Raw genomic sequence first — 26,522 nt, forward strand, 5'->3', positions numbered from 1 at the left:
ACTGAGGCTCCATCTGTGTGGAGATTGCAGTTAAGCCCTCACTTTCATGGTGAGACTGTTGTGGAGCAGAGTCTTACGTTGCGACCCTGGCTTGAATGACTTGAGGTTTTAGTTGGACCCTTGCTTGCCGTGAATCTCCAAGCACTTGTCTCCCAATGAGACCTCAAGGTTATGTCCACTCAGTTTCTTATCCAGGAAGTTACTATATCAGTCCCAGAGGGGATTTCTATAATGAGTTTCAGGGGAGACGCGGTCTCAGATTGAGACAAATGGTTAGTGGTGGAAAGCTCCAAGGGTAGCGGTGAGTTATCTAGGTGTGGGGAACTTTGAGACATACTGTAAATGGTTTTTTGACAGTTAATGAGAGCAGGGAAGTAGCAGCCTCAGTCGTTTCCGTGTCGGCTCACTGGTAAAGAGAAGATGGTAAGAACAAGACCAGCCGAACAGAAAATAGGTAGAGGATGGTTCAAGTGCTACTCTTTTTTAAGGTAAAAAGGCATTCTAATACTGACCATTTTAAAGGGTTAAATTAAAGCATAAAATGTGAGAGGAGGTCCAGACACCGCACAAAAGACACACTACGGATCAATAAGGGGGTTAATGTGTCCAGGTTCCCCAACACTTGGCTACCATCAAAGGGGAATCTGTTGTACCATCCCTCCCCAAATCACCAGTCTAACAGCTCATCTTTGTTTGCAAAAAAATGTTTTTTTGCAGATGTATTGAGAGTAAATCTAAATGAATCTATCCTCATTCTTGCATAAGGCTCAACTGGGGTTGAGCAGCTAACATGAGGGGATAGCATAAAGTGAGGGTATTTAATTGGAATCGGATTTGATATTTGTTCAGGTGTTACTTAAGGTTAGGGTGTCTTCCCTACCTGAGTCTGTTCAGAGCCATTACTGCTACTATTACAGTAGCTTCCCTTGATGTTACCCTCTAGCCTTGCTAGAGACACAAAATAAAAAATGGATGGCCTTTAATTTATTTTTCATTCTGGCTTCTTTGCAATAGAGTAGTTGGAGAGTCTTATAAAAGGGAAATTATTTTGATTCCTTTTTTTTTATGAATCCTTGATGTGAATCCCCATGTGACAGTAAAATAAAAGAAAGTAATGGGCTTTCTGTTTCCTTATCCTCTCTTGTATGACTTTGTCATTCTGCCTTCTTGTTAATTTCATATAATATGTGTGTTTGTGTGTGTGTGTGAGTTAGAGTATTTGTTTTCAGATGGACTTGCCTCTGAGTTTGCTACTTTTGAAATGCTCAGAAGGCAGTTTTTCTTTATCATTTCAGTTCTAAAAAATAACTTCTTTCTACTGTACCATTTCATAGTTTCATGGCCGGTGGACCTAATGCCACTCTCTTCAAAAATTACTTTTGAGAGTAATTTTGTGAAAGAGGAAAATTACTACCTGTGCTCCTGACCAGAATTCCAAGAATGTTAGCCTGTGGGACAAGCATTTGTTTCTAAACGTGTGAGCATTTTTTGAATCTGGCATATGGGAAGCTGTGATATTAAAACACTCATTTTCTAAGATGTTTCCTGTGAAAATTAAATGCTTCTAAAAAATGTTGGTGTCACCAGTGCTGTGGCGGCCTGACATTTTCCCAAAAGGCATTGTCCCATGAGACACAGAAATTAACACTGAGGAGAAGCTCTTTCAAATATGAATGCCAGATGTTTATTTAAATGAAATACATGAATATTTACATTTCAATAGAATGAAAACTGATTAGTCTGGTCATTTAATAGTGCCTCATATGCATTTTTGTCATGTTAATCTTGCTGATAAAGGCAACATCAACCTCATGTGGATTCTATTATGAAACCCTTTTAAGGTTCATGCTGTAATAACAGACGTGACACTTTATTGAAAAGTGAATACTTATTCTTATTGCACATCAACAGGATTAGATAAATATCAAACCCAGCAAGACCCAGTTTATAAATTGCATGTTATAAAATACAGTAACAAATAAGTTAACATTCATCTATAGAGTATTCTGACAACTAGTGTTTTTCATAATTTGTTTGTATGCAAGGCAATTTTTTAATGGCTGAGACACTTACTGTACACTATAGACATTACAATATCCAAAGATGGCATTTCTTTAAAAGGGTATATTATAATAAACTTGGGTGAGTTTTCTCATGGGTAAGGAGGAAAAATGGAAGCATATCTATCCAAAGTTTAGGCTAATTGAGATTTCCATGACAGAAATAAAAACTGTGTCAATTATCTTTATGGATTATTCTCAGCAACCTGTACTTACAAGATATCACTGTAAAGAGGTAAAAGAAAAAAATGTTAAAAGAAACATTTTGGCCTTGGCTCTATTTTGCATTCTTTCATTCAATGTAACTTATTCCATTTTTCCCCCCGAAGCACTCTGCTTTATAGGGATTTCATAAGAATGGTTATCAACAAGAGGTGGCCATTTGGCCCATCGAGAAGGCCATCATCTTTCCACGGTTGAAGTCATTTTCATACAGTCACATGGAAGCTCAGTAAGGTCAGAATGTATCATTGGTGGGGCAGGAATGCCAGCAAGGCAGAATGGAAAAGGGCGAACTGAAGTGTAAAGCATCCACATTTCCTCACAAATAGGCCATCTCAAGCACCGAAGGAACAATGTCCAGTCTGAAGCTTTCCTGCCCGCTGTTCACTTTTGTTAGTAGTGTGCTTCAACACCAGTTATTGGGAGTTTAATTTGTAGCCTCTAGTGAAAACGTAGAAACTCTGCCATTTAAAGGAAATCATTATTTCTTAATTAGTGTATATACCCCTGATAAAGTAACACCATGCTTAATGATATATTGATGTGCATTACTCCAGTACATTCCTTTGAAGAAATGCACACTGGTGGGGGGGGGGGGGGTATTATTTTTCTTCCTCCAAACTCGTAAATGTTTCAGTCTTTATTTAATAAATGTATAGATTTTTTTAACATATCAATGTGCATTAGTCTCTTTTCCTTTATATGAAATGAAGGTTTCTGGTTGAATGTATTCTAGAGGTTCTCTATGTTACTGCAGTCCTTGAGAATGCAAATACAGCATCAGATTAAAAAAACACAACACAATAGCAAAACATACTGATTTCGTTGACATTAAAAAAACAAATCAGTGAGTAGCTTAAGGCATTGCTGCCTGTTATTCTGAATTTGGAATTAAATATGATTACTGTATTCAACAAGGGAACAATTATGATCTATTTGTATTGATTACATCTGCTTACAAAGGTTTACATCACTTGACTTGAGGCTCAGCTGTAATGATATTCTTTTTTTACATTATAATGTTTACATAAGCTGTTTACAGTAACACAAAACAGCAAGACCACATTAGTAATTCTGCTTTAGTATTTCATGTTACCTATTATACGTACTGTATGTCTTTAGTTTAGCCTCATTAGGTTCCACATTGGATTCAAAATAAGATATGGTTTTCAAATTACTCCATGTATAGTGGCATTCAGATTTCAAATTCTGAAATGATCACTAAAAGTTTAACATTTTATAAAATACCAACGTTCCATTATCTTTACTGAACTGCAACTTTCTAAATAATAGGAACAAAAAAGCAGTTGCAATGTGTTACCAGATGCCAGACTTTTAATGAAAAGAAGAAATTGAAAGTATCTGAAAGAAAAATTAAAGCATAGCTGAATCAATAGACAGCTGTTAACCAGGCACTGGGTACCCAGGAGAAAATAGTTTACAGTTTGTTGGCAATTAAAGCCCACATTTTACATGTGCTGCTTTGTGACTAATTCCTCAAAATTAATAGGAAAGCTGCCAGTTTTATCTTTTTTTTTCAAGTCATCCAACTATGGATCACTAACCATCACACACAAATAATGTTGCTTTCAACTACATTGCATTGCATACATTGCGGAATAAACATGCCAAATAAATAAACATAACGTACACCTTATGTCTTAAATCTATTTTTAAGATAACAAGGTAAATTGGGGGTGAATATTACAGTGAATTCTTATTCCTTCTGGTTCTTGAAAGAAATCCAAAGCTTTGTACAGGTTAATTGCAGGTTTTAAATAGTTATCTTTCCCAAAGAGCTACAACATAAATACTGTGTCTATCATATACAATTTTTGTAAAAATCGTTGTAGTTCTTTCATACTGGTTTTACAATCTTTATAATTATTAAAGATAATTATAGAAGTGGCCAGATATAAACATGGAACATGGATGGGTATATAACATGATTCCTTAAAGCATTCCTTTAATTTTAAAATCATTTTGTTGCTGCTCAGTAAATAATGTCATAATAATGTAGTTATATAACATTGTAAAATGCTAATCAATATTTTATATTATTTAAATGTCACAACATGATACTTTTCATCACAACAACAAAAAGCATTCCACTGTTAAGCAATAATGGGCCAGTTATAAAATTAGTGCATAGAACTAGTTTTTACATATTTCACTTTTGTAAAATAGTGATCCATTGTACCTTACATTAATGGGAAAAATGCTGTAGTTTAAGAAGTATTGAAAATTAATAACATTTAATATTGTTATTTATAACATTTAACTTAATGTATCTTATTGAGCAAGGGGGGCAGTAGGCAATTTTTTACTTTTGTCTGTGTTCTTATACTGTATTACACTGTCATACTTAAAATATTGCCAATATCAATATATAAAAATTGTTTACTGATATTAGTTATGCTTTTATTAATTATATCTTGGCCATAGAGATCAGTCTGTGATCTAAGCAAGAATCCTTAGTGGTTACACGATTCAGGACTTCCTAAAGGCAGTGTTGTTTAATTTAGCAAATACTGTTGATGTCAGATTACAGATTATGAATGTTTTGGGGGAAAGAAGAAAATAAAGCTTCTGAACACGCCTTAACAGAACACATAGAAAATCACTCTCCTCCCATCACATTGATTACAGGAAAGCTCTTTCACATAGCAAACAGTACACAGTTAAATTTTAATATACCAAAAACTTTCATGTAGAAATTAGTGTTATATACACAACCTGCTCCATAGATTCAAAGCAGAAATAAAGAAGAAGTAAATAATTAATAGAAAATTCATAAATTAATCTAGTTACACTAAATTACAGTTAGTTGAGTGGCTCTGCCTGTGTGCAGTAACAGTGGTTTTAATGATTTCAGAATAAAATACTTGTCTTTGTGAGGTTCTATATTCAGGAAGCGTACTTCCAGCAAACACTCAAACAGTCTAACCTAACCCTAAACAGCCTAAAAGCTTTGAAAGCAAGACAGGGATAAATTCACTTAAAAAATGTAACTTGAAAACATCCAAAGAATATCGACAACTATGAATATCCTTATGAGCACGGTCCACTCAATCACCAAGAAATGGAAGGTGCATCGTACATTACCACACACACAGCCTAGATCAGGCCTCCCCACCCAACAGCCCAGTGAAGGAGGAAACTTGGGAGGAATACCACTGTGAGGCCAGCAACAACAAAAATACGATGAGTCAAAGCTGGCCTGTTTGGCATATTGGCAGGATTACTAAAGAAAAATATCTCACATCCCGCATAGAGCAACAGAACTCAACAAAGTGATACTGCAAGCAGTTTTGTGCTCGGGCGAGAGAAAACTGGAACATTTTGGTCTAAATGCAAAACATTACATCAGGTACAAACACAGCAGTGCATCAACTACGACAAAAATTGCATGAATCATGGTTTTTGGCAGCATAATGATATACGGTAGGGCTGCTTCCCATCAGCGGGGACTGAGGAGCTTGTCAAGACTGAGGGGAGAATGGATGGAGCAAAGTACTGGCAAATCTTTGGGGAAAACCTTCTTCAATCTGCTAAAGATCTAAAACAGGAACAAAAATTCACCATTCAGCAGCAGAAAGCCCCAAAGCACAAGGTCAAAACTACACTGTAATGGCTTAAAAATAAGAAGGTGAAGGTCCTTGCATGGACCAGTTAATGTCCTGATTTGAATCTTATTGAGATTCTGTAGAAAGACTTGAAAACTGCTGTCCAGAAGTGATGCCCAGGAACTGTCAGAGAGCTTGAGAATATTGCCTAGAAGGAGCATGTGGAGAGAATGCACATAGATAAATGGCAAAGTTCAAAATTGAACCTAGAACCCTTAAGCAGTGAGGTACAGTAGATAACCACCGGCTCAACATGCCACTCCTTCTTATCTTTTGTTATCTGTACACTACGAATGTGTTGTTCATTGGCACAAGCATTTTATTTTTGGCACAAGGGATAGTTTAAGCAGTTAAGCTCAAACTGAAATCCAGTTAAAATTTTGCATTTGTATTCCTTTATAATCAATTGATGTCAAAGGGCTTGAGTAAAGGGACAGTGAAAGGTAGCAAGGCTATACCAACAGCAGGGAGGTAAAGTTAGCCAAGCAGAATTGACCCCATGACGTTGGATGAGTACAGTACTGTACAGTATGTACTGTACAACTGAGAACAGTGAGGTGAAGTATACGATAATTGTCAATAAAAGATACTTAATGCAGTTTAACCTTAGTGGGAGTGACGAACATGATATAAGGATAAGCTGATCAATATGACCCTGCTCTGCAGCTACAGTGCCTTTAAACTAGCTATAATTATATAAACTAAGGGATAATAATGTGGTAAATGTAGCTCTTTTCACTATTAAATTGTGCCTAGCAGTTTGCAAGCTGGGCAGCAATGTGGTGTGATAGTTTTTCTACCTCACATCTCTTGGGTCCTAAATTTGATTTTGGACTTGTGTGGGATTTGCAGGTTCTTACTGTGTTTGTGTTCTCTAGTTTCCTCCGACCTTCCAAACACTTGCTAGCTATTTTTCATTGACTTTTCGAATTTAAAATTTTCCCCATAGCTCTGAGATGGATTGGCAACTCCATACAGAACATGTGTGTCTTTATTTCTATATTATGCCCTCTGCATCCAGAACAGGCCCCTATTCTGGGGCCTATAAGAAGGATAAGAAGCTTTATAACATACCAGGTCTATCCTAGTCGTTCTTCTACTGTAAGTTGCCATTCATTTCCAATATTATCACTTTTAATGGCTTGGCTTTTTGTATAAACCGGTTGTTTTTTTTAATGTTCCCAATGTTTTTCTTACTGATATCACGTCATTTACTTTTAATGCATTGTACTAAAAATAGATAATGAATGTTTAATGAAAAAAAATCATAATCTGGTTTATTCCTTGGGTAGTCATTGCATAATCTAACTGCATAGATTATATATGATACATACACCACAGTACACCCATTGGAGCAAATTAATTAAATCTTTTTACAGTATGGCACTTTTTTTGTGAGCAGTATCCAGAGCACTTTATAGATATACTGTAGCAAGGGACTCAGTTCATCCACCACTGAAGTGTAGCAGCCACCTGTTTAGGGGTCTCTCATTTCAGTAGTGATCAATCCTGCTTAGGTTTTGAGATCTGACAACTTTAGACTACAAAGTGCTTTTTGCCGCTGGCTGATAGATCACATTTATTACTGTACATCTCAACAGACAGAAACACATCACAAAGACTTATTATCCCACTTTTGGTTGAGACCTCATTTTAATAGTTTGAATTTTATATGTAATTCCTGGAGATGTATTTTTGTGTTACAAATTATTAATGGTAATAATTTCTTTTTGTGAAATAAACAACAAACACTTTAGATTCAACTCCATGTCTGACACAGAATCTTGTGTTGCTTTCATCCATCCACATTTCATATCCCTTACAGTTTCCATGTACAGTACTTAACAAGTGAGTTAATAGTAGTTTGTAAATAATAATCTTGTTTTAGTAAAATTATTTTTTAACTGACTTTGAAAATTACCATTAGATAATGTGTTATTTCTTCTTTAATTAAACCATTAATGCCTGCGTTCACTGCCTGTGAAGCCTATGATTAGCCTTTTATTGCACAGAAGACACCTCTTATTTTTGTAAACTACATACCATATAATTACAGTATGTAGTGGATTTCTCCAATCAAGTTACATTTGAACTGGTAAAACAATTTTGACTTCAGTCTTTAAAACTATTAAATCATGGACAAACCAATATATTTTCACATATAAATGTAGTATCTTTTCTACAATCAACAGGAAACATTGTTACTTCACATTAAACATTGTTACTCTCTATGTGAAACAAACAGAAAATAGCCTTGTGCTATTTTATATTTGAGTGGTGTATTTTATTCTGTGGTGGAAAAACATCATGTACTGTACTTGGAGATTTAAAAATAATCCAACTTTGCTACATTTCACTCATTTATTAACTTCTTGAAAAACAAGTATGAACAGTGGATGTTTACCTGAATGATAATTTTAAAAAAGTATAATCAGAACAGCACCTGCCAATCTACTATTTTAGATAGTATTCTCACCCTTTTGAGTTCAAAATTTTTTTTTTTAATTTCTGATATTTCTGATATATCTTCCATAACACAAGATTATGCCTTTTGATTTACTTAAACTCTTATACCATTATGTCATATGATCTACAGTGAGGTTGACTTTCACAAGTTCAAACTCCTCTTGGATTTTCTGACATGAATACTGTACTGTACAGGATGTCTCACCTGTAAATGAGAGTGTAAACAGGATGACAAATTTCATAGGCTTCAGCTTTTACGTGGTAAATTGATTACATTGGTAAAAATATAATGTATCAGTCAATCTAATCCTCCTCAGTAATAGCATTACTAATAGATCATTTTTTAGTAGTAATCCATTAAACATTTTTCAACAACGCTAGCAAGGACAGTGGGGTTTGATAATAGTGTAATTGGTAATTTACCTCCTGGGTACAGTGCAAGATGAAGCAATGAAGCAAAGAAGCTGAGGTTTGAAGAAGTTGAGTTCATATGGCAACATTTGCTCATAACACCTTGGACCCAGCAGCATAACAGACATCGGCCCAAAGTGCCAGCAGGGCAATTGGAGTTGCAATCTGCTTGTCTCTTGTGAATGAACAGGCATCTGAGGCCTTGCCAGTGGGGGCTGTGCTTATCGTGAGGTTGTCACTTTAGCTCTGTTACTTCCATTCCATTTTGCAGACTGAAAAGGGGGTAATCAGCCTGATAATGCGTGTCCCAGGATGGTGGCAAGATGAGATTAATGAAAACTGTTGATTTCATTCTGGAATGTTAAAGGAGGAGTGGTTGGATACAGTAGATTCAATTATCTCTAAATAGATAAATAAGGTTCAGTGGTTTCATCCACATCATGATGGGCTTCACGCCCAATATTGTTATTCAGAAGCTGTAGACTCAGCATATCTGGCACGACGATAGAGGGACAGATGCAAGCAAGTTAGGTTGATACTGAAAAAATAAGCAAAATAGTCTTTCTTTTGGCAATTTTACCATTATACAGTACATTGAATTAATATAGTAAATTCATAACACATCGAGGGAACACCAAGGAATTTAAAGGTGGTACAGTATGAACTAGAATTTTATTTGTTTTATAATAATAATAAACATTTTATTAGACCCATTCTTATCTCAAAATGATATCTAACTGCACTCTCTATTAAGTGTACAAAGTTATATGTGTCTACTTACACTATTTACTGTACAACAGTAACATGTCAGAAGCTGTTAGTTGTTTTTTAATACTGTGTGTAGACACTTCTACCTGTTTTGTGATTATTTAGTGAATCTGATTTCTATGAAATGCTCATCTTTCTAAGACAAATATAATAATTTAATATAATATTTCTTTTCACTGCTTAGCATTAAGTAAAATTGACAGTTTTTATGTCCTTGCATCTAGGAGTTGATGTTACTCCCAGGTGTATAATAATCAACCATTTAAAAAATCTGACATCTCCTAATAGCACCAGTCTTTTAATAGTACTAGATATGAAGAAATGTTATTTTGTTCATTTGTAGATATGAAGAGTTATGTTTTGACAGAATTATTTAAGATGTCAAATTACTTCACACTGTGGGATGCAAACTTTATGAAAATGGAAAAAGGCTTCTGAAGCAGTACAGTATAAACATAAACAAAAGATAAATAATTGTCCATCAAATGTTTAAAAGACGAAACTTACTGTATACAGTATAATACACTATAATGTCATCATTATTTATGTTCTTAGTCCTAATTTGGCTCTGATTTGGTTTGAGTGATGCTAGGACAGTTTTAAGCATACTATTAAGGAAAGGGATTGTGAAATATGTAACAATGTTTTTGGCTTTGGCATATACCGATTTCAGTGAAATATAAGAAAGAGACTGTCAGATTCTTAGATCCTCACTGCTTCAGGTGATGCACACAGTTATAGGCAGCACCATTATTTCCTTACTGCTATAAAAGAAAAGGACTCCTTTTTACATGTTAACTATTATCCCCTGACTTTAGTAAATCTGGCAATGTAAGCCACGATTTATTACTATTATTTCTTAGCAGATTGTAGTTTTGTAATTGGTACAAAATCTCTAAAACAACAAAGTGAATGAAGCTCTTGTACTGTATCTGGCTCTTGTCCTTTTGTTTTCCCTTAGTGGTCTGTTATGAGGCTTTACAATCATAATTTAATTTGTCATAATTATGTTTGTACATTTTAAGATCTCCCATCACTATAATTTACAGGGAATGTCTTTACGTCTTTGTTTAGCAATATGGACTAATGGGGTTCTGTGGGACATTTCAAACCTTGCATAAAATACAGGATATACTTTACTATACTGTACATCTCAAATGGGTACAAACTCTACTTCCTAAAAATGAAGATATTTCTTGGGATACTTTGTAAAATAATGTGAAGCTAGGCTTTAGGACCACTGAACACCTGTTGGGCAATTTTAAACTTAATCACAGCATTTGTTTGACCAGATGCAGACATTTTCTAATATGTCCTACTTACTGTACGTCCCCAAATTTATTTTTGCACTCATGGGGTATTAGGGTCCGTTTCTCTCACAATGTGGGAGTGCTCAGATGTAGCTGTGTTTTTGGAGAAATCTCTGCAATCAGGATAATAATCTATGTACTTTTTTGGGGAAAGCACTTCATGAAACGATTTTCTTTATAAAAATGATATTGAAGGAGATAGTCATAGTTTTATCTGAAGTCGGAGCAGCAGTCTGCAGCTGTGAGAAGCAGAGAGGGCAGATGACAGGCCGGGGAAATATTGATTCAACAATACAGGCGAGATCCTCAAAAGTCATGTGTTTTCATGAGCAAGGAAGATACACAGAGAAAAGCACCAAAGGGAAATCCATAGGTGAGTCCTAGGGAATACAAAGGAAAGTTTATAGCCAGCAGTAGACAGTGGAAAACACTGGAAATCCAGAGGCAAAGCAAAGTAAACTAGGGCAAAGCACAGACAATGCCAAAACTTGAGACACAGCTCTGACTGGAAACTGACGTGAAAACTAATCTTACGTATTTGGTGGTGAATGAGGAAAGTGAACTGTAATTGAGTGCAGATGGGTTTGATCTTCTACCATGTCAGTAATTATGGTAGCCAGTGAATTAACAGGTATTGTAGTTGAGGTTCAGTTGGTTGCGGTGGTAAGTAGCAATGAGCAAGACGGGATGGGTATCGTTCATTCATTTGTAACCCTTTTTCTGTTCTGGAAGATCTTATTTTAAATGTTATATTATGGTTTTATTTTGTGCTTAAAGAAAGCATTAAACATTTTCTCATTTATTCATTGAGGTCATTTTTGAAGCTTTAAAAGTAAGATAAAGAATATCACTTAGCATTTCTACATTTACAGTATTGTAGATGTTTAAGGATTGTAGTTATATTATTTTACATTATGCTTTCAAACTGTCTGCTGCCTAGTCAGCCTCATGTTGCACACCCTGAGAAAGCTCTTATTCACTTATAGAGTTCAATTCTCAACCTTATTCTTATATTAAAATACATGCTGATATTCTGTTGTTCTGTCAAAAAAAAAATGATCACAAGCAATTTTAACTGTTCAGCCTCTCCATGTATCTTAAAAATATTGGTCTGCTTTCCTTAATATGTCTTAAAGCATGATATATTTTGTATTGTGTCATTTTAAAAATGTATAGTAAATACAATGTGTTTCGTAGTATAGTAACTACTTTAGTAATGTACATTTTGGGAAGGGTCAGAGTTTAAGTACATAAGAAAGTTTGCAAACGAGAAGATGCCATCCAGTTCTTTGGGTGTTTTTCTAATCGATGACTTGCAGTACGAAACTATAATTTATATTGTATCGTATCAATTAGATCTGAAACAGCTATTTCTGGAAAAAAATGAGGGTATCAACTTTTACATCTAGGGCTGGTTAGCCTTTTCCAAGCTCCCACAATCCACTCTGTTATCAGATGTGTCCTTTTCCTAGTTTTAATCAAACTATTTCTGTTTCTGTCCCCTAGTTTATGTTTTAGTGCTCATTATGAAGAAGTCTATAGAGCTGACCTAGTGGCTTTGAAGATTTTGAAAACTTGAATCAGACCCACTCTTTGTCGTCTTCATTAAAAAAGGTTTAGTTATTTTATCCAGACAGTACATAAGACATTCCTTAAATATCAAGAATACATCTGACCGATCTTCCTTGGACTGATTTCAGATTACAAATATATATATTTTTTTAATGTGGTGACAAAAGTATGAGCAATATTCTAAATAAGGTCTTACTTGTGTATTGGATAGCATACAATTTCTGTAGCAGGCACACATAATATTTAGCACTGAACCTTGCTTGTAACCCTGACGATAATTCAGCATGAAAAAAGGTTTTGAATTTAAAATGAAGGCATTTGTTATTAACTGACAAGCTGATACATCACCAGGTGTTTTTGAGAAAGCCTATGAAAACACTGACATTTTAGAATTAACTACCCAGCCATTATTGAAGCTGAAACCTTGGCTTCTTTCAAGAAACAGATGGACGTGCTCCTTGGATCCTTGGAGTTACTAGCAACCAAGCAATCTAAATGTGTCCAATGGCCTCTTTTTGTTTGGAACCTTTCTTACTTTGTTATATACAGCACCTGAACTTTCCCTTAAATTTCCCTTTTTATTAAAAATGTTTGATTCTTTCATTTTTAAATACTGTATTCTTTCTTTGACTTGCAGTGCCTCCAAGATTTTTGAATAACCCCTCTAATCTGTATGCCTTTGAGAGCATGGACATTGAGATGGAATGCGCTGTGACTGGAAAACCCCCTCCTACAGTCCGCTGGGTGAAGAATGGGGAGGTGGTCATTCCCAGTGATTACTTTCAGATCATAGTAAGTAAACAAGAGTTAAAATAATCAGCTGAAGAAATAAAATGTTATATCTACATCAAGCCAATATGTAATATGTTACTGGAGTTTGTAAACTGATATTCATACAAAATATTTGTAAAAGTCTAGGTTATAGTTAGAATATTGAATATACAGTATCACGATTGTCTGCGATACGACATTCAGAGCACTTACCCTGCTGACATATGAATTCAGGGACATTTAACAACTTTACTGGAAGTTTTCATTTTCTTGCAAGTCTCTTTGTCTTTAAAAAAACATAAGCATCACAATTCTTAGGTGAAGTTTTTGAAAGCAGAAACAAAAACCAAGACCGGAATTCTTAAGGATTTCATTTTTGCATACAGGTAAATGTCTTACCAACATCACATTTGTGTCACTTTTGTGTATCTTCACTTTTGGAACTGATAGGAAAACAGTAGACAACTGCCTGGTGCAAACTTAAATATTTACATTTGTGCTTTAAAAGCAAGGGCTAAATATAATTTAGTTATAGTTTGAGGCCCACAAAAATAATCTTAAAAGTAAATTGGTTTAGTTTATGTCATTAAACAATACGATATTAGAATCTGCATTAGCTATATTGTATTAATTCTATATTTAATTTAATTGAAGTAAGATTTACAGAGTAATGACTTGTCATCCTACTAGAACGTTTTATAATTAAACATCTCCAGGTCAGAAGATATAAAAATGTAAATACTGTATGAAGTCTTTTTCTAAAAATATATTACTACCATTCCTTTTTTGGATCTTGAAACAATAATTATGATGAGAATAAGAGTTGATTTTGTAATGAAAATGTGTAACAGCTAATGGGAATGACAGTCTCTAGCTATGATAGGCTTAATCTTGATGTTTTCTGACATCTCTTTAAAATCTGTCCAAGCTCATAATATCATGTAATGTGTTTTTTATTGGTCTGACATATTGTTGGATACAGGTAATGTTTTTGAAATACTATGTTTTATTAACTAGTCATTTTAAAGATCACATCACTACTGTATAAATACAGTAACAAATAAAATATTTTAAAAGGGATATACTGTACTGTAACGTCACATTTAAATGATTTTGTATTATTACAAAATACTGCACTGATACTTCACAGTGAACATCTGTGTTAGGAACAAGACAACTGTTCATAAGACATGAACAATGTTGCAATTTGTTATTTTTAACTAGGATAACCTTCACCTATGAAAATTCATTTGACTGCAAGAGTTTGCCGATAAATGCAGCTCCATTCCAACATGACCTACTGTATTATAAGTTACCAGCTGGTTCAAAATTTTTCTTGAACTCCTCGTCTAGCGCTTGTTCTATCTTAATGTTTGTCTAAAAGCTAAACTTCACATGTTTTCCTAAATGGATATTTTACTATTTGGTTATTCCATCACTTAAAAGGATAAATACATTTTACTAAATTTTACAATACAGGGACATGAAGCGGATCCATAACATTGTAAACAAGGAAGCTTGTGCGTACATTCTGTGGTTAATTCAGAATTTGTTACATTTTGCAGTACTTTCAATTAAATTAGTTTGTTACTGAGATTTAATCACCGTTCTGAGATATTGAGACTGCAGTTCCCCTTTAAGGGCTATAAAACACCTTTATATACAGTATATACAGTACGCATGTCACCTTAGTATTTTAGAATTTATTGTACAACTTAAATTAGTAATTGGAATGCAGATGAAGAAACATAAAACGATAATGAACTGGACTCTTACACCCATTGGTGTTTGCACAAGCCCTTTAACCTAAATGATTGTAATTCTTGAAAGAACATTAAGTAATGACTTGACAGTATAACCTGGTGTAGTGAAAATTTTAAACAAGCTAAGTTTATTTCTTTAATCATCTCATTAGTAAATCTGTTTCTACTGAGTTTACATTTAAGTCCCAGGATTATTTTAGATAAACTACATAACCGTGCAAAGGTTTGAAAACACCTTGTCCAGAGAAGACGGAAATGAAAACAATATTGCTTATGTTTATTCAATGCAATCCCTAGATTCATTAATATGTTTGTTATGCCTCAAAAGATAAATGTCCCCTCTTTTATATTATATGACAGACATTGATAGCAGCCCAGAATGTCTTCTTATTCCTGGGAATGATAAACAAACCAAAGAGGGTGTGTGTTACACATGTTATATAAATTTCACCTAATTAAGCATTAATGATGTGTTTTTTCTCAGACAACCATTATTGCAATTATTGTAAAGAGCAATATTTCTCAAAATTTAAACAGTAGGACTAGTACAGTACAGTACGTACCCAAATAATGTTTTAGGTGACACACACATCACCCCAACACTGATCTGTACAGGTCTGTAAAGTGGACAAAATCATGCTTCCATCTTTTCAAACCAGCTTCCTTATCAATGTCCATTATATTTTCTTAAAGATAAATACGGGTATTCCTTAGTTGTTTAGAGGTACAAAAGCATTGGTAATCCAAGAATCAAAGTAATAAAAGTAATCAAAATTATCAGTATCATTGTATCTACAGTATACTGTATATTGTTTCCAGACCTTGAAGGTAATTGAGGAAAAAAGTTTGTTCAGAAAACACAGAACACAATATTTAGTAGACAGGTATATTTTTTGTTCATCAGGGAACATCCCTTTATCCCCATACAGACTCACAAAACACCTTTCCAAGTTATACTGTAGGTGGACAAATTGAGCTGCCTTCACACTTAGACTACTGCCTTGTTAATGTCCACATTATGTTATAAAAGAGAAGACAGTAATCCATTCAGGGATGTGCACAGTTAATGAATATAAGGATTACAGCCAAGAATAATGATAAAAAAATGTTTCATTTCCAGCTTCTCTAAACAGTGTTTCCAAACTGAACAAGATGTTAATTTGAAATGAAGAATTTATTAAACATTCTGGAAATAAAAAAGTTCAATCCTACACCCTATCAGTAGAATGTTACCGAGATTTCGAACATTGGCTTTTCATGAATGGATTTCAGTAGATCCTGCGTCTATAACTTTTTTAAGACTCAACAGAACTGATTGTGGAATTCTTCACATAACGAAACTGAACAACTGCAAAAGTCAAGTCTACCAGCAGTTCTTTTGGCTTTTTTTTCTTAACATATACAAGAAATAGGTTTAGATCATTCATATGTAGTGTATAATAATATGAATGGTTTAAAGGCTAGGCTTCAAAATACACATTTGTACAAAATGCAAAATTAAGTAAGACCTTTTTAATGCAGGGTGGTAGTAACCTTCAGATCCTGGGTCTGGTAAAATCAGACGAGGGGTTTTACCAATGTGTGGCTGAGAACGAAGCAGGCAACGCGCAAGTGGCTGCTCAGCTCATCATACAAGAACCTGGTAAGACTTCTTGATTTCTCTAAGATTGAACCTTCTTGCTATCATCTGCACTCTCAGAGTCTCCCTCCACTCTCTTGTGCTGAATTTAAAGATCAACGAAGACTAGATTTAAGACTGTTTATTTATGATTTAACAGTGTCTTCATTTTCTACAAATCATTGTTGTTCTGCTGCAGTCTTCATATTATGTTGTAGTGAACACCAGCTGTTCTGGGACAGTCCATGTGGAAATACCAGATGTAGCATACCCAAAGCACTGTTACACTCATCTGTGGGTTCCTTGTGATATACTGTAATTCAACCTGAGAGTGCAGCTTTTATTGATTTCCCTCTTTCAGGCCTTTAAACATTCAAAGGATTGTATCATTTCTATGTATTTGGTGACCTAGATTTGTCATATGACTCGGAAATGTAGTTTGACATACCTCAGGAGCTTCTGGCCTGGAATGGAAAAGAATCACATTCACAGATTAAAATCAGTTTTTCTCAGATGCAGTGTAAAACATAGTCAGACACTTTCAGGTATACATTGACTACAGGTGCTGCAATTCATATTTTGTAGAGCATATGATAGCAGGGATTTTAATTCACACTGAGGTTACACCAGGGAATAAGGCTAACTTGGGAACTGTTCTGTGGCTACAAAATAACACATTCAGATGTCTGATACTATCTTAGTAGGACATCTGAGAAGAGTACTGATTGTCTTCTTGAATCATCAGCAGGGAGTGTTCAAGGATTGTCTTGTTTTCTTTGCTTAATATGATCTTCCATTTGGTATTTCTTTTGTCTAATGATACCGAGTGACCTGTTTAATTGGGAGCCTGATTAAAAGAAAAGTGGTCACCCGTCTGTTGCTTTACAAAAAAACTCTGTAATGGTTTATACCTGTCAATAAAAACCTATCTTAAGATTTTAACATCTTAACCTTGACCTTAAAAATCTTAAAAATTAGCCTGTTTTAAGATTCTTATTCAGAAACTGTAATAAAATATATACAATAAACAATAAACAGACATCCCTAACCATTTTCAACTGTTATATACAGTATAAGATATAACTTAATTATGCTGGTACTTATGTCAAATGAATCATCTGTAATTCTAAATCCTTATTCAGAGACTAAACCATTCTAAAATTTTGGTGAGGAATGCTTTTTCTTTTTGCTTTGTTGATTTGCCTTACAGTAGGTCACTGCCAGTCAATGCACACTTCCAGCCTACTTAAATTTTAAAAAAGAATATGCTAAATGTTCATTGTGGACAGAGATACTTTGTGTTTTGTAATGCTTCGAATGGAAAATGTAATTACACATGACTATACCACTTTTTTCATTTGCAGCAAAACATTTAAGAGGTCATAGGAGAACTCCCGACATTGTTTTAATTAATTAAGTCAGAAATAAAATCTCAAAACAGAGCTATATTTGACAAAAGCTTCTTTCTCTTACCTTTATAAGTTTCAAAACATTTTCTAAAACATTTACTGTATGTGCTTGACATCAAAGCAATTGCTGAACCCTGTTAATCAGAATTAAATAACTCAGAGTAGAGATGAATCCACATTTTGCATATCATTTCATGGTTGGTCCTTTTCAGGTGTAATAGAAATTGCCTGTGCCTTTCTTCCCAGGCAAAACATGACCATAAAATAGAAGTTGGTCTTTTTTATCAAAAGTGGGTAAATTCTAAGCTTTCATGTTTATACGCTTTGGAGATGAAGCATGTTCCCTGGCTTCAATTAACAATCTCCATTATCTAACATTATTTTAATAATAATTACATTCTTATGTATCAATTATTATAATGTCAAATTAGAAAATGATTGGCTAAGAGCTAGTCTCCAATCCATAATAACTTCAAAGAACTCATCTGTTATACTTTTCCTGCCTGCATGAAGAACAAGAGTAAAACTGCTCATCTTCATCTGAACCATAACACAAATGTACTATATTAGGATCATCTTTGAAAAGCACAGCAGACTCATGAGCTGGGTGGCTCTACTTCCACTCTTGATGGAATGGACAGTTTAGCGTTACCAAGCAACCTTGGGTTAGGTTAAAGGAATCTAGACTACCCAGAGACATAACAATTAGCCCAGAATTGAGCACATGAATGCAATGTCATTCCCTTAAACTTTGGAATGTTCCAGACAAGCAGTAACTTTTCTAAAATGGTGGATTTTAGAAATATATATTCTGATAAGGAATCAAAACAAATTCCCCATGCATTGCTATTGGACTCATCTAACATCTAAGATTCCAGACCATGGAATACTATATTGTCAAATGTTGGAATATGTAAGACAATTGGCACTGGGATATGGATTTTTTTCCTTTTACAATCTCTGCTGTGGTGTTCAGATATATAATATATAATTCTGCATTTACACTAAGACACTGCTGGTTTTCTTCTCTATGCTAATCATTAATATTGCACAAAGAAGACACCACAGGAAACAGAGAAGGATGTCAAAATCATTTAGTGGTACGATGACTGACTTAACACTACTTGGCTACCAATGGTGTGTAGAATAGATGGAAACTGTTCTGTCAAGTAGGAGTAAAAAGCTTTAATAATTTTGGTCAGGGGAACTGTCTAAGGATAAATTGTTGGAGACATACTATTTTTCCTGTGAATTTCAGAGATTCTCATCCAGGTTCTACAAAATGTTTATCACATAACCAGCTAAGTTTTAGCTGTTCATGAATCCACACTTGAGTTTGCATCATACAGCCTACAATATGGAATCATAAAAGGAAAACTTGGTGTTTGTAAACAGACTTCTCAACTCATTCATGTGTTGACAGTGGGACTAAGAATGAAAAGATTCATTCTTTTTGTATGGGTACAGTCTTCTGAGTCAACTGAATGAAACGTTTTCCAATGTTCATAGTTTTACGAATGAAAGGGGTCTGTCACAAAGCTATAGAAACGTGTTCAGACAGGAGTGTGATGTACTGTATTCTTTAGCTGATTTAGTTGGTAACAGGGTTGTGGCTCAGCTCCCATGCAAACAACAAAACCCACCACATTTGTTGTTACTACATTTGTGCTGGTTTATAGGTTAAAAGTAGCATTTGTGCTGCTTTCTTTCCTAAGGTATAGAGCTTTTTTTCTTTGGGGATGTGAAATCCCTCATTTGCTTATATTCCAGAATGGTCCAGGAGAACCAAACTGATCTCCTTTATTTCTGCTCAGTCTGTGCTGGTTTGTGCTGTTGAAAGTAGCATCTGGTGTGGTTTCATTCCAGAAATATAGCACCTTCTTTTTTTCTGGGAGTCACATCATTCTTATCGCTGTTTTAGGGTGGCAGAGTGAAGTCACACCCCCCAAAAAGAAGGAGCTGGATCTTTCAATTTATCTTTTCAATATACTTCAATGGCTCAATATGCTGTATACTGTATACTTGTAGGAGTGCTAACTTCACAGAGCTTGGTGGCTCTTGTTACAACAAGCACTTGTTCAGAAGTCCAGATTTTTAGTCCAGAACAAATTTTGTTTCGCACTGTTACGACCCCAAGTGTCTAGGGGAAAAGGGGTGTAACATTTAGGATAATTCTTTTGGAAGCAGGGGGGTTTTGGTGAGGGACTAGGAAGCGTGATAAAGGTAAGGATCTAGAGTGGTGCCAAAGAAAAGAAAATAACAAACAAAAATGGAGCTGGCTAGGACAGTGAGGGAAAGCTAATCTGACTACAAATGAAAACCCGAAACACACGGTCTTCGGCGTCTTCAACACCCCAGCTAACCTGCACTGACTACCCAAAACCATACAAGACAAACGGCACTCACCCGTACTAAACTAGTGTACTAATACAAAGTCAACTAAGTGTGTAAGTGTACCCAACAACCTAAACTAACCTTATATACAAAAGTTCACACAAAAACACAAGTGAACCAGGAAGACAAATAAGGGAAAACAAGAGTAATAAACAGGAGCAGGGTACAATAGAACACAAAAGTTGAACATGTAACACTGGGGCAAGGTAATGGCAAAACAAGGATGAACACACAAACAAACGAAAGTACAAAGAAACTAACATAAAACCAACAAAACAACAAAGCCGAAGCTATACGAAAATACACACACACAAAGCAAAACAAACCAACAAACGAAGCCGAAGCAATAACCAGAAGCGAAGCGATAACCAAAACCAAACGGGACCGAAGTCAAACGAAAGGCCTTTTCTTCCTCAAACCCTCCATGTTATATAGTGAATAAAATGTGTTCTGATTGGCTGAGGGCTGATTGATGATGACATCATATTGAAACAGTGGTGTGATGGTTGGCCAATGGGGAAGGGAGAACAATCAAGGGTCAGCAGTGTGGACATAACAGAAAAAACACACACAGAACACACACTGGGACGTAACACGCACTGTATCAAGTTATCATATTTTCTTTCCATATCTTTAGTAACTAGTATTTTAGTATTTTAACTTGTTGGAATTCTCTAAAACTAAATCACGTCATAAGGAAGACCAGCCAGTGCAGGGAATTGTCCCATTTGGTCTATGAAAAAAAATGAGTGTAGCAGCAGGACCCTACTTGATCTGCCTTTATCTCTTTTTGTGGATGATGAATTATGTGGCCTGACTTTTAATTAGTGTTCAAACAATGCAAACCTTTTCCCCTAGGATGATTGATATGCCAGTGTGCACAGATGGCAGTGAGACGTGGTCTAAAATAAAAAGAAGTACAGGGTTTGACCATGAATGGAGGAACACAGCCCTCACCGTTTGAAATTTCACCACAGTATGTTCTCCATGTCTTCTAATCCCAGCATGCAGACTCCATTGCACAGCTGTTAAATCTAGGCCTGTATACAGGCCTTAGACTTTGAGTTGCCCCTGGCAACCCTAGCAATCTGATACTCAGTGAGGTCTACACAATGACCTCTTATGGCAGCCATTTGTTCCTGTCACAACCATAATAAAGGATAATGAAGTTAAAGATCTAGAGCCTCATTAAGAATAATGAAGACCTTTTTATTTACAAAGGGGCAGAAAAGGTATTTTCTACTCCTTGATAATCTAAATTAAGTAATATTAATTACCTTGGGGACAGAATATAATAGTCACACAAGAAACCAGCAGTAGTAAACAGATGTATGACTTTTGTCTTTTTGCGAACCAAAGATAGATATCTCTTTGAGGATAATATGAATGTAATGGCTGGGTGCATGTCACCCAGGTACAGTAGGTGATGCACCTCCATGGAGGCTGAAACATACTCTCCTACAAATAAAGATCTACATAAATGCAAAAATTAATGTTCCATTTTTTTTTCTCGTCATATAATACAAACTAGAAGTGTAATTCAGTTTGTGCTTCCTTAAAAAATAACATCTGCTAGTCCTATTGATAAATTTCAAATCTCACTACCATTTTTTACTATACTAGTGCAACCTGTCTGTTGTACAATTTCAGGCACAGTATATTTGGCAAATTTGGCACTGAAAACATTTTCAACATTTCCCATTATATAATTCTATAATATCAGTTGGCTCAACCATCAGTGTTTAGCATCTTCCATTATATTTTGCTTTCTGCAGATTCAGTACCGTGAAAGGGATTTGATGGAATTACAAAGCTCTCTTCATTCATGCCAAATATGCAATCTACTTTCCACACCCATTATTACCGAGTATATTTTTTTTCATCCCATTATAATGTCACTATAGGATACTGCAGTTTCAATTATTTCCATGCACTGCTTAAGCAGTCTTTGAAGATGACTCCCTTTTATTGTAACCAATACTGAGCAACTGGAGGTCAGGATAGATTTTATGAGGTCTGGATAAAATTGAACTCCACAAAAGTACTTAGCGGTCAGACAGAGTAAACATTTGAATGATGATATATTGATAAGAGAACTGTAGGAAGCTTGTGTTTAGTGGAGGAAAGAAAACCTGTTTCATACAAGCACTCTCTGATAATTCTTCATTTGTAAAATTTAGGCCCCCAGCATGTGCAGCTCAAATCATCAAACGCTGTAAGTCACAGCAGGAAAAGGAAAACAAGAATGATTAAAACACCCACCACTCACTCTTTGATGAAAGCCACGTTGCCTAAACACTGTAGTATTCTCATTATAATAAAATAGTGGCTTTTACGGTTTGAGTGTCAAATATCTTTATAAGCCATTGCAATCTAAATCATTTACAGTTTCTTACAGTATATACAGTAAATAGCCCTTAAGTTTGCATTTGTTTATTGTTGAACTTATTAATGTTTGGTACTGATTTAGCACTAATTTTGTCTAATAATGTTCTGGACCCAGTCATAACATTGAGACATTTAATCAGAAATTCCAGAGGGAAGTTCAGAGGAAAGAGTGCCACCTACTGGTCTACCATCAGCACATCACCCTGAATTATTGCGAAGCTAAAAATAGAGACTGCCTATTCCCATACAACTTATTATTATGTAATATTTATTTTCTCAGAAAATGTTCAATTGCTCATACTTCAGAAAGTGTATGTGATTACATTTCATTTTTTTAACTTCACCTCCTAAATTATAATTACAGATTTGCAATGAATAGAAACACATAGTATAGTAAATGGAATTTAAATAGATCCTGGTATTTTGTAAGTAAAAAAAAATACTTGATGTCTCATTAAAAAAACATAGAAGTGCAGATTAGCACTTTAGACTTATCAGAACACTTTAATGAAATGTCAAATGAAAACAATTTTATTTTTTTTAATAGAATTTGATGAATCCAGAATTTTATACTTCTTTAATGCTAGGGTCATTTTAATAATTTCCCACAATTTCTGTACTTGTGTTACCAAACCTAAGCTTGTAGCACCCATGTTTCTTTGTCTCCTTAGAACATGAGTTTTAACATACATTCTGAATCCCTTTCTAACAAAAATAAACATCTCAACCCTGATCCCTCAGATACATTTGAAAAAAGTAGTCTTTTTTTAGAGCTTTTACAGTTAAAATGTGTAATGGAACAACACTGCTACATACAGTAGACACAAGAGCTGTTAAGCAGGCTGATACACAAAGAGTAATTGCAAATATTTCTGCCACTAGGAAGTGTCTGGAAGTTCCATGTTAATTGTTTCACGAAAGGCAGTGGAAAAAAATGAATTTGATTGCTTCTTTCCAGCTTCTTTACATACCACCTGGGAGGCTCTCATAATCCACTAGAGTCCCTGCCCACAGTTTAAGAGATGCTGTTTAAGGGCATTCTCTCTGTGATCATTGAGGATTGTGAAGTGGGAGGAGCAGCAGTCTTTAGGCATTGCACAGTCCATTGAGTCAGAGCAAGAGAGGCTTTCTTTGTCTTAAACAGAGACGCTGCATATAAAACAGTCTAGAATGCTTGAGGGAAACCTGTCTAACCAAGCAGATCGAACACAAGCACCAGATAGGTAATCATTGGACAGTACATCTCTTTCTTGTGGAGTGCAGAAAAACGTTTATTTGATTGCATTTGCTGAAAGAGTGGACACCAGTCAATTCATAATGTTTTTTCCCTGTTTCATATTGGACAGCACAACTCTCAGTAGTATCCAACAGAGAACCAGCACAGTCAACAGTCCTATAAGAGCATGAGGTTACAAATGAGAGGAAGCTATTTAACCAGTCATGCTTGTTTGGTTTCTAGTAGCTTGTTGAACCAAGGATTGTATCCTGCTGTGATGCAGTTGAGTGTTGATGTAAAAGGGCTTTAAGTTTGCTCAACAAGGTTAGTATGGCTTGTTGATGTTCTGTGTACTGTATGTTCGCTGTCTTTACAGTTTTTGTCCCTTCTGCCTCTAAATCAGTTTTAAATGAACTCATTTTCAAAAGGATACTTAATTGTTTCATAACATACTTTATTAAACTATTGATAACTTGCAAGTTTCTTTTGTGTATTCTGACCTACAGTATAACATTGTTTGATGCCAGATAAAACAATCAAAACAAAAATAAATAGAGAATTTGTTTCTAATCAGTCTCTTTGTGACTCAATCTGTAGTATTTTAATCACTATTTCAGCACTCTTTGATGTGTAGTTTATTTTTAATATCTACAAGTCCATATATTTTTTCAGTGAGACAAAAAAGATAATTAATCAAGTTTAATACATTTGAGGTTATCATTATGCATTGCATTTATCTACAGCTTTTCATCCCAAAGGATCCCAAACTACTTTACATCAATAAGGACTTACTGAAGTGCAGCACCCATCTGGGTGATGCACCGCAGCCCCACTATAAAATAGATGAAGAGGAACCGTGAGAGACTGCTTCACTAGCTAAACTGAAAGAGAAATTAAGAAGAGCCAGATTGTACAAGCTACAAGTGGAATTTAGCCTTGATACTGGGGTTATCACTCCTTCCCATATGAAAAGAACATACAAAACTTTAATGGCCAAGTAGTCAGGACTTTAGTTGAACAACCTTCCAGAGAATGGCACTTCCTATAACACAGTGCTGTGATGAGGCTACAAGGAAACATTCTGCCAAACAAACATTGATGGAAGGTCATACAGTATGTCCAAATGGCATTGCTTTTGCAGTTCAAACTTGACACGGCATATAGGTTCCTAGGCTGTTTTGAACTAGAGCATAAGGATTGTAGTAATCCACTCTCCTAGCACTACAATTCCTCTGTCCAACAAACACAAGTACTTCTGTGAGCAATATAGCCCCATTGTTTCATCCTTTCATCAGAAATCACTGAGACCCATGATTTATGTTCACCTCTTACTGAACAGCACATAAATATGCTAATTGGGAAAAGCCATTTTTCAGAGTTATGAAAGGTCATACGACTCACTGACAGAGTGAAAGCAACTCACTGTCTTAACACATACACAACATCTCCCTCTACTGTGTATGGAGGGCCTGCAGCAATGAAAGGAAAGCTCCAATTTTCCCTGTCAGCACTTAACCAAAAGGCTCTGAACCATTACCCCCACAACTGGGTTTCCCTTGCCATTTGTCTGTTCAAATGAGATGTTTGAAATCCTGTTACGTAAATCAGTGTCAACTCATATTTAGATTCCGTCCTTAAACATGTGCCACCAGTCTCATCTGTCAAATCACTGTGTCAACTCAAAAGCAAAGCAGAGCCCCTTATTCTTCCTCAATTTAATCATTGCTACCCAATATGCAGATTGTTATCTTACAGTGATGCACAGGCTCATTAAAGTGAAATGGCAGCTGAAAACATTTGAAGGTAAAATACTTTGACAAGCAATCAGCCATGATCTTTTGTAGTGTCCCTTAAAATGGACTGCCACACTGCAGTGCTTTGCATTTGGGTGCCATTGCGGAAATTTCTAGCCTTTGATATTGACTTCCGAACAAGGGATTAGAGAATGTTGATTTATTTTCCAAGCCTTTTTCCCTCTTCTTACCCATGCTGTTTTTGTTCCTATTCGATTGCTTGTACAGTGCTAGAATGACAATGTCCTCGCAAAAGAGAGTTGAAAGAGAAACTAAAAACAAGTAGAAAGGCAGTGCATCTTAGTACACACAGGAAGATTCACATGGTTGATAGACCTAAGCACTGTAGTTTAAAATGGATTCATGTAACGTGTTTGGAAACTGATACTAGCGCAACAGATGATTTAAAACAGTTTCTTTTAATTAGATCAATAAAAGCACATCTATTTCATTCAACAGAATAATCCTTCACTCCCCAGCATAATTTTAACATTATACAGTAGGCTAAGCCATCCCTATTGCAATTCCCTAACCCCACCCCCACCTTGTTATTTCCTTCGATTCCCATTTTTTATTTTAAATCTGTCAGATCAAAATGATAAGAGCAACCCAGTCTGTCTCCTAAGGGAAATTGCACGAATTTCTTTAGGAATGCAAATATCTTATCTTGGAGTGACAGGATAAAATCGTCTGTCTCAGTTGCCAACTTCTCTTTCTTTCTGTCTTTCTCTCGTA

General features: G+C 35.3%; 1 protein-coding gene across 2 annotated transcripts in view; it reads left to right on the forward strand.

Moving 5' to 3' along the window:
- The window catches only part of dcc (DCC netrin 1 receptor), a 377,917-nt gene that overhangs the window by 210,457 nt on the left and 140,938 nt on the right, over nt 1-26,522 (forward strand). For both annotated transcript variants that reach the window (XM_088630328.1, XM_088630329.1), the window contains exons 6-7: nt 13,073-13,227; nt 16,491-16,611. In XM_088630328.1, the coding sequence (XP_088486454.1) occupies nt 13,073-13,227; nt 16,491-16,611 (276 nt within the window). The remainder of the gene's footprint in view (nt 1-13,072; nt 13,228-16,490; nt 16,612-26,522) is intronic.

This window comes from Lepisosteus platostomus, chromosome 4 (genome assembly GCF_059453375.1).
Source record: "Lepisosteus platostomus isolate fLepPlt1 chromosome 4, fLepPlt1.hap1, whole genome shotgun sequence".
Taxonomy (NCBI): domain Eukaryota; kingdom Metazoa; phylum Chordata; class Actinopteri; order Semionotiformes; family Lepisosteidae; genus Lepisosteus; species Lepisosteus platostomus.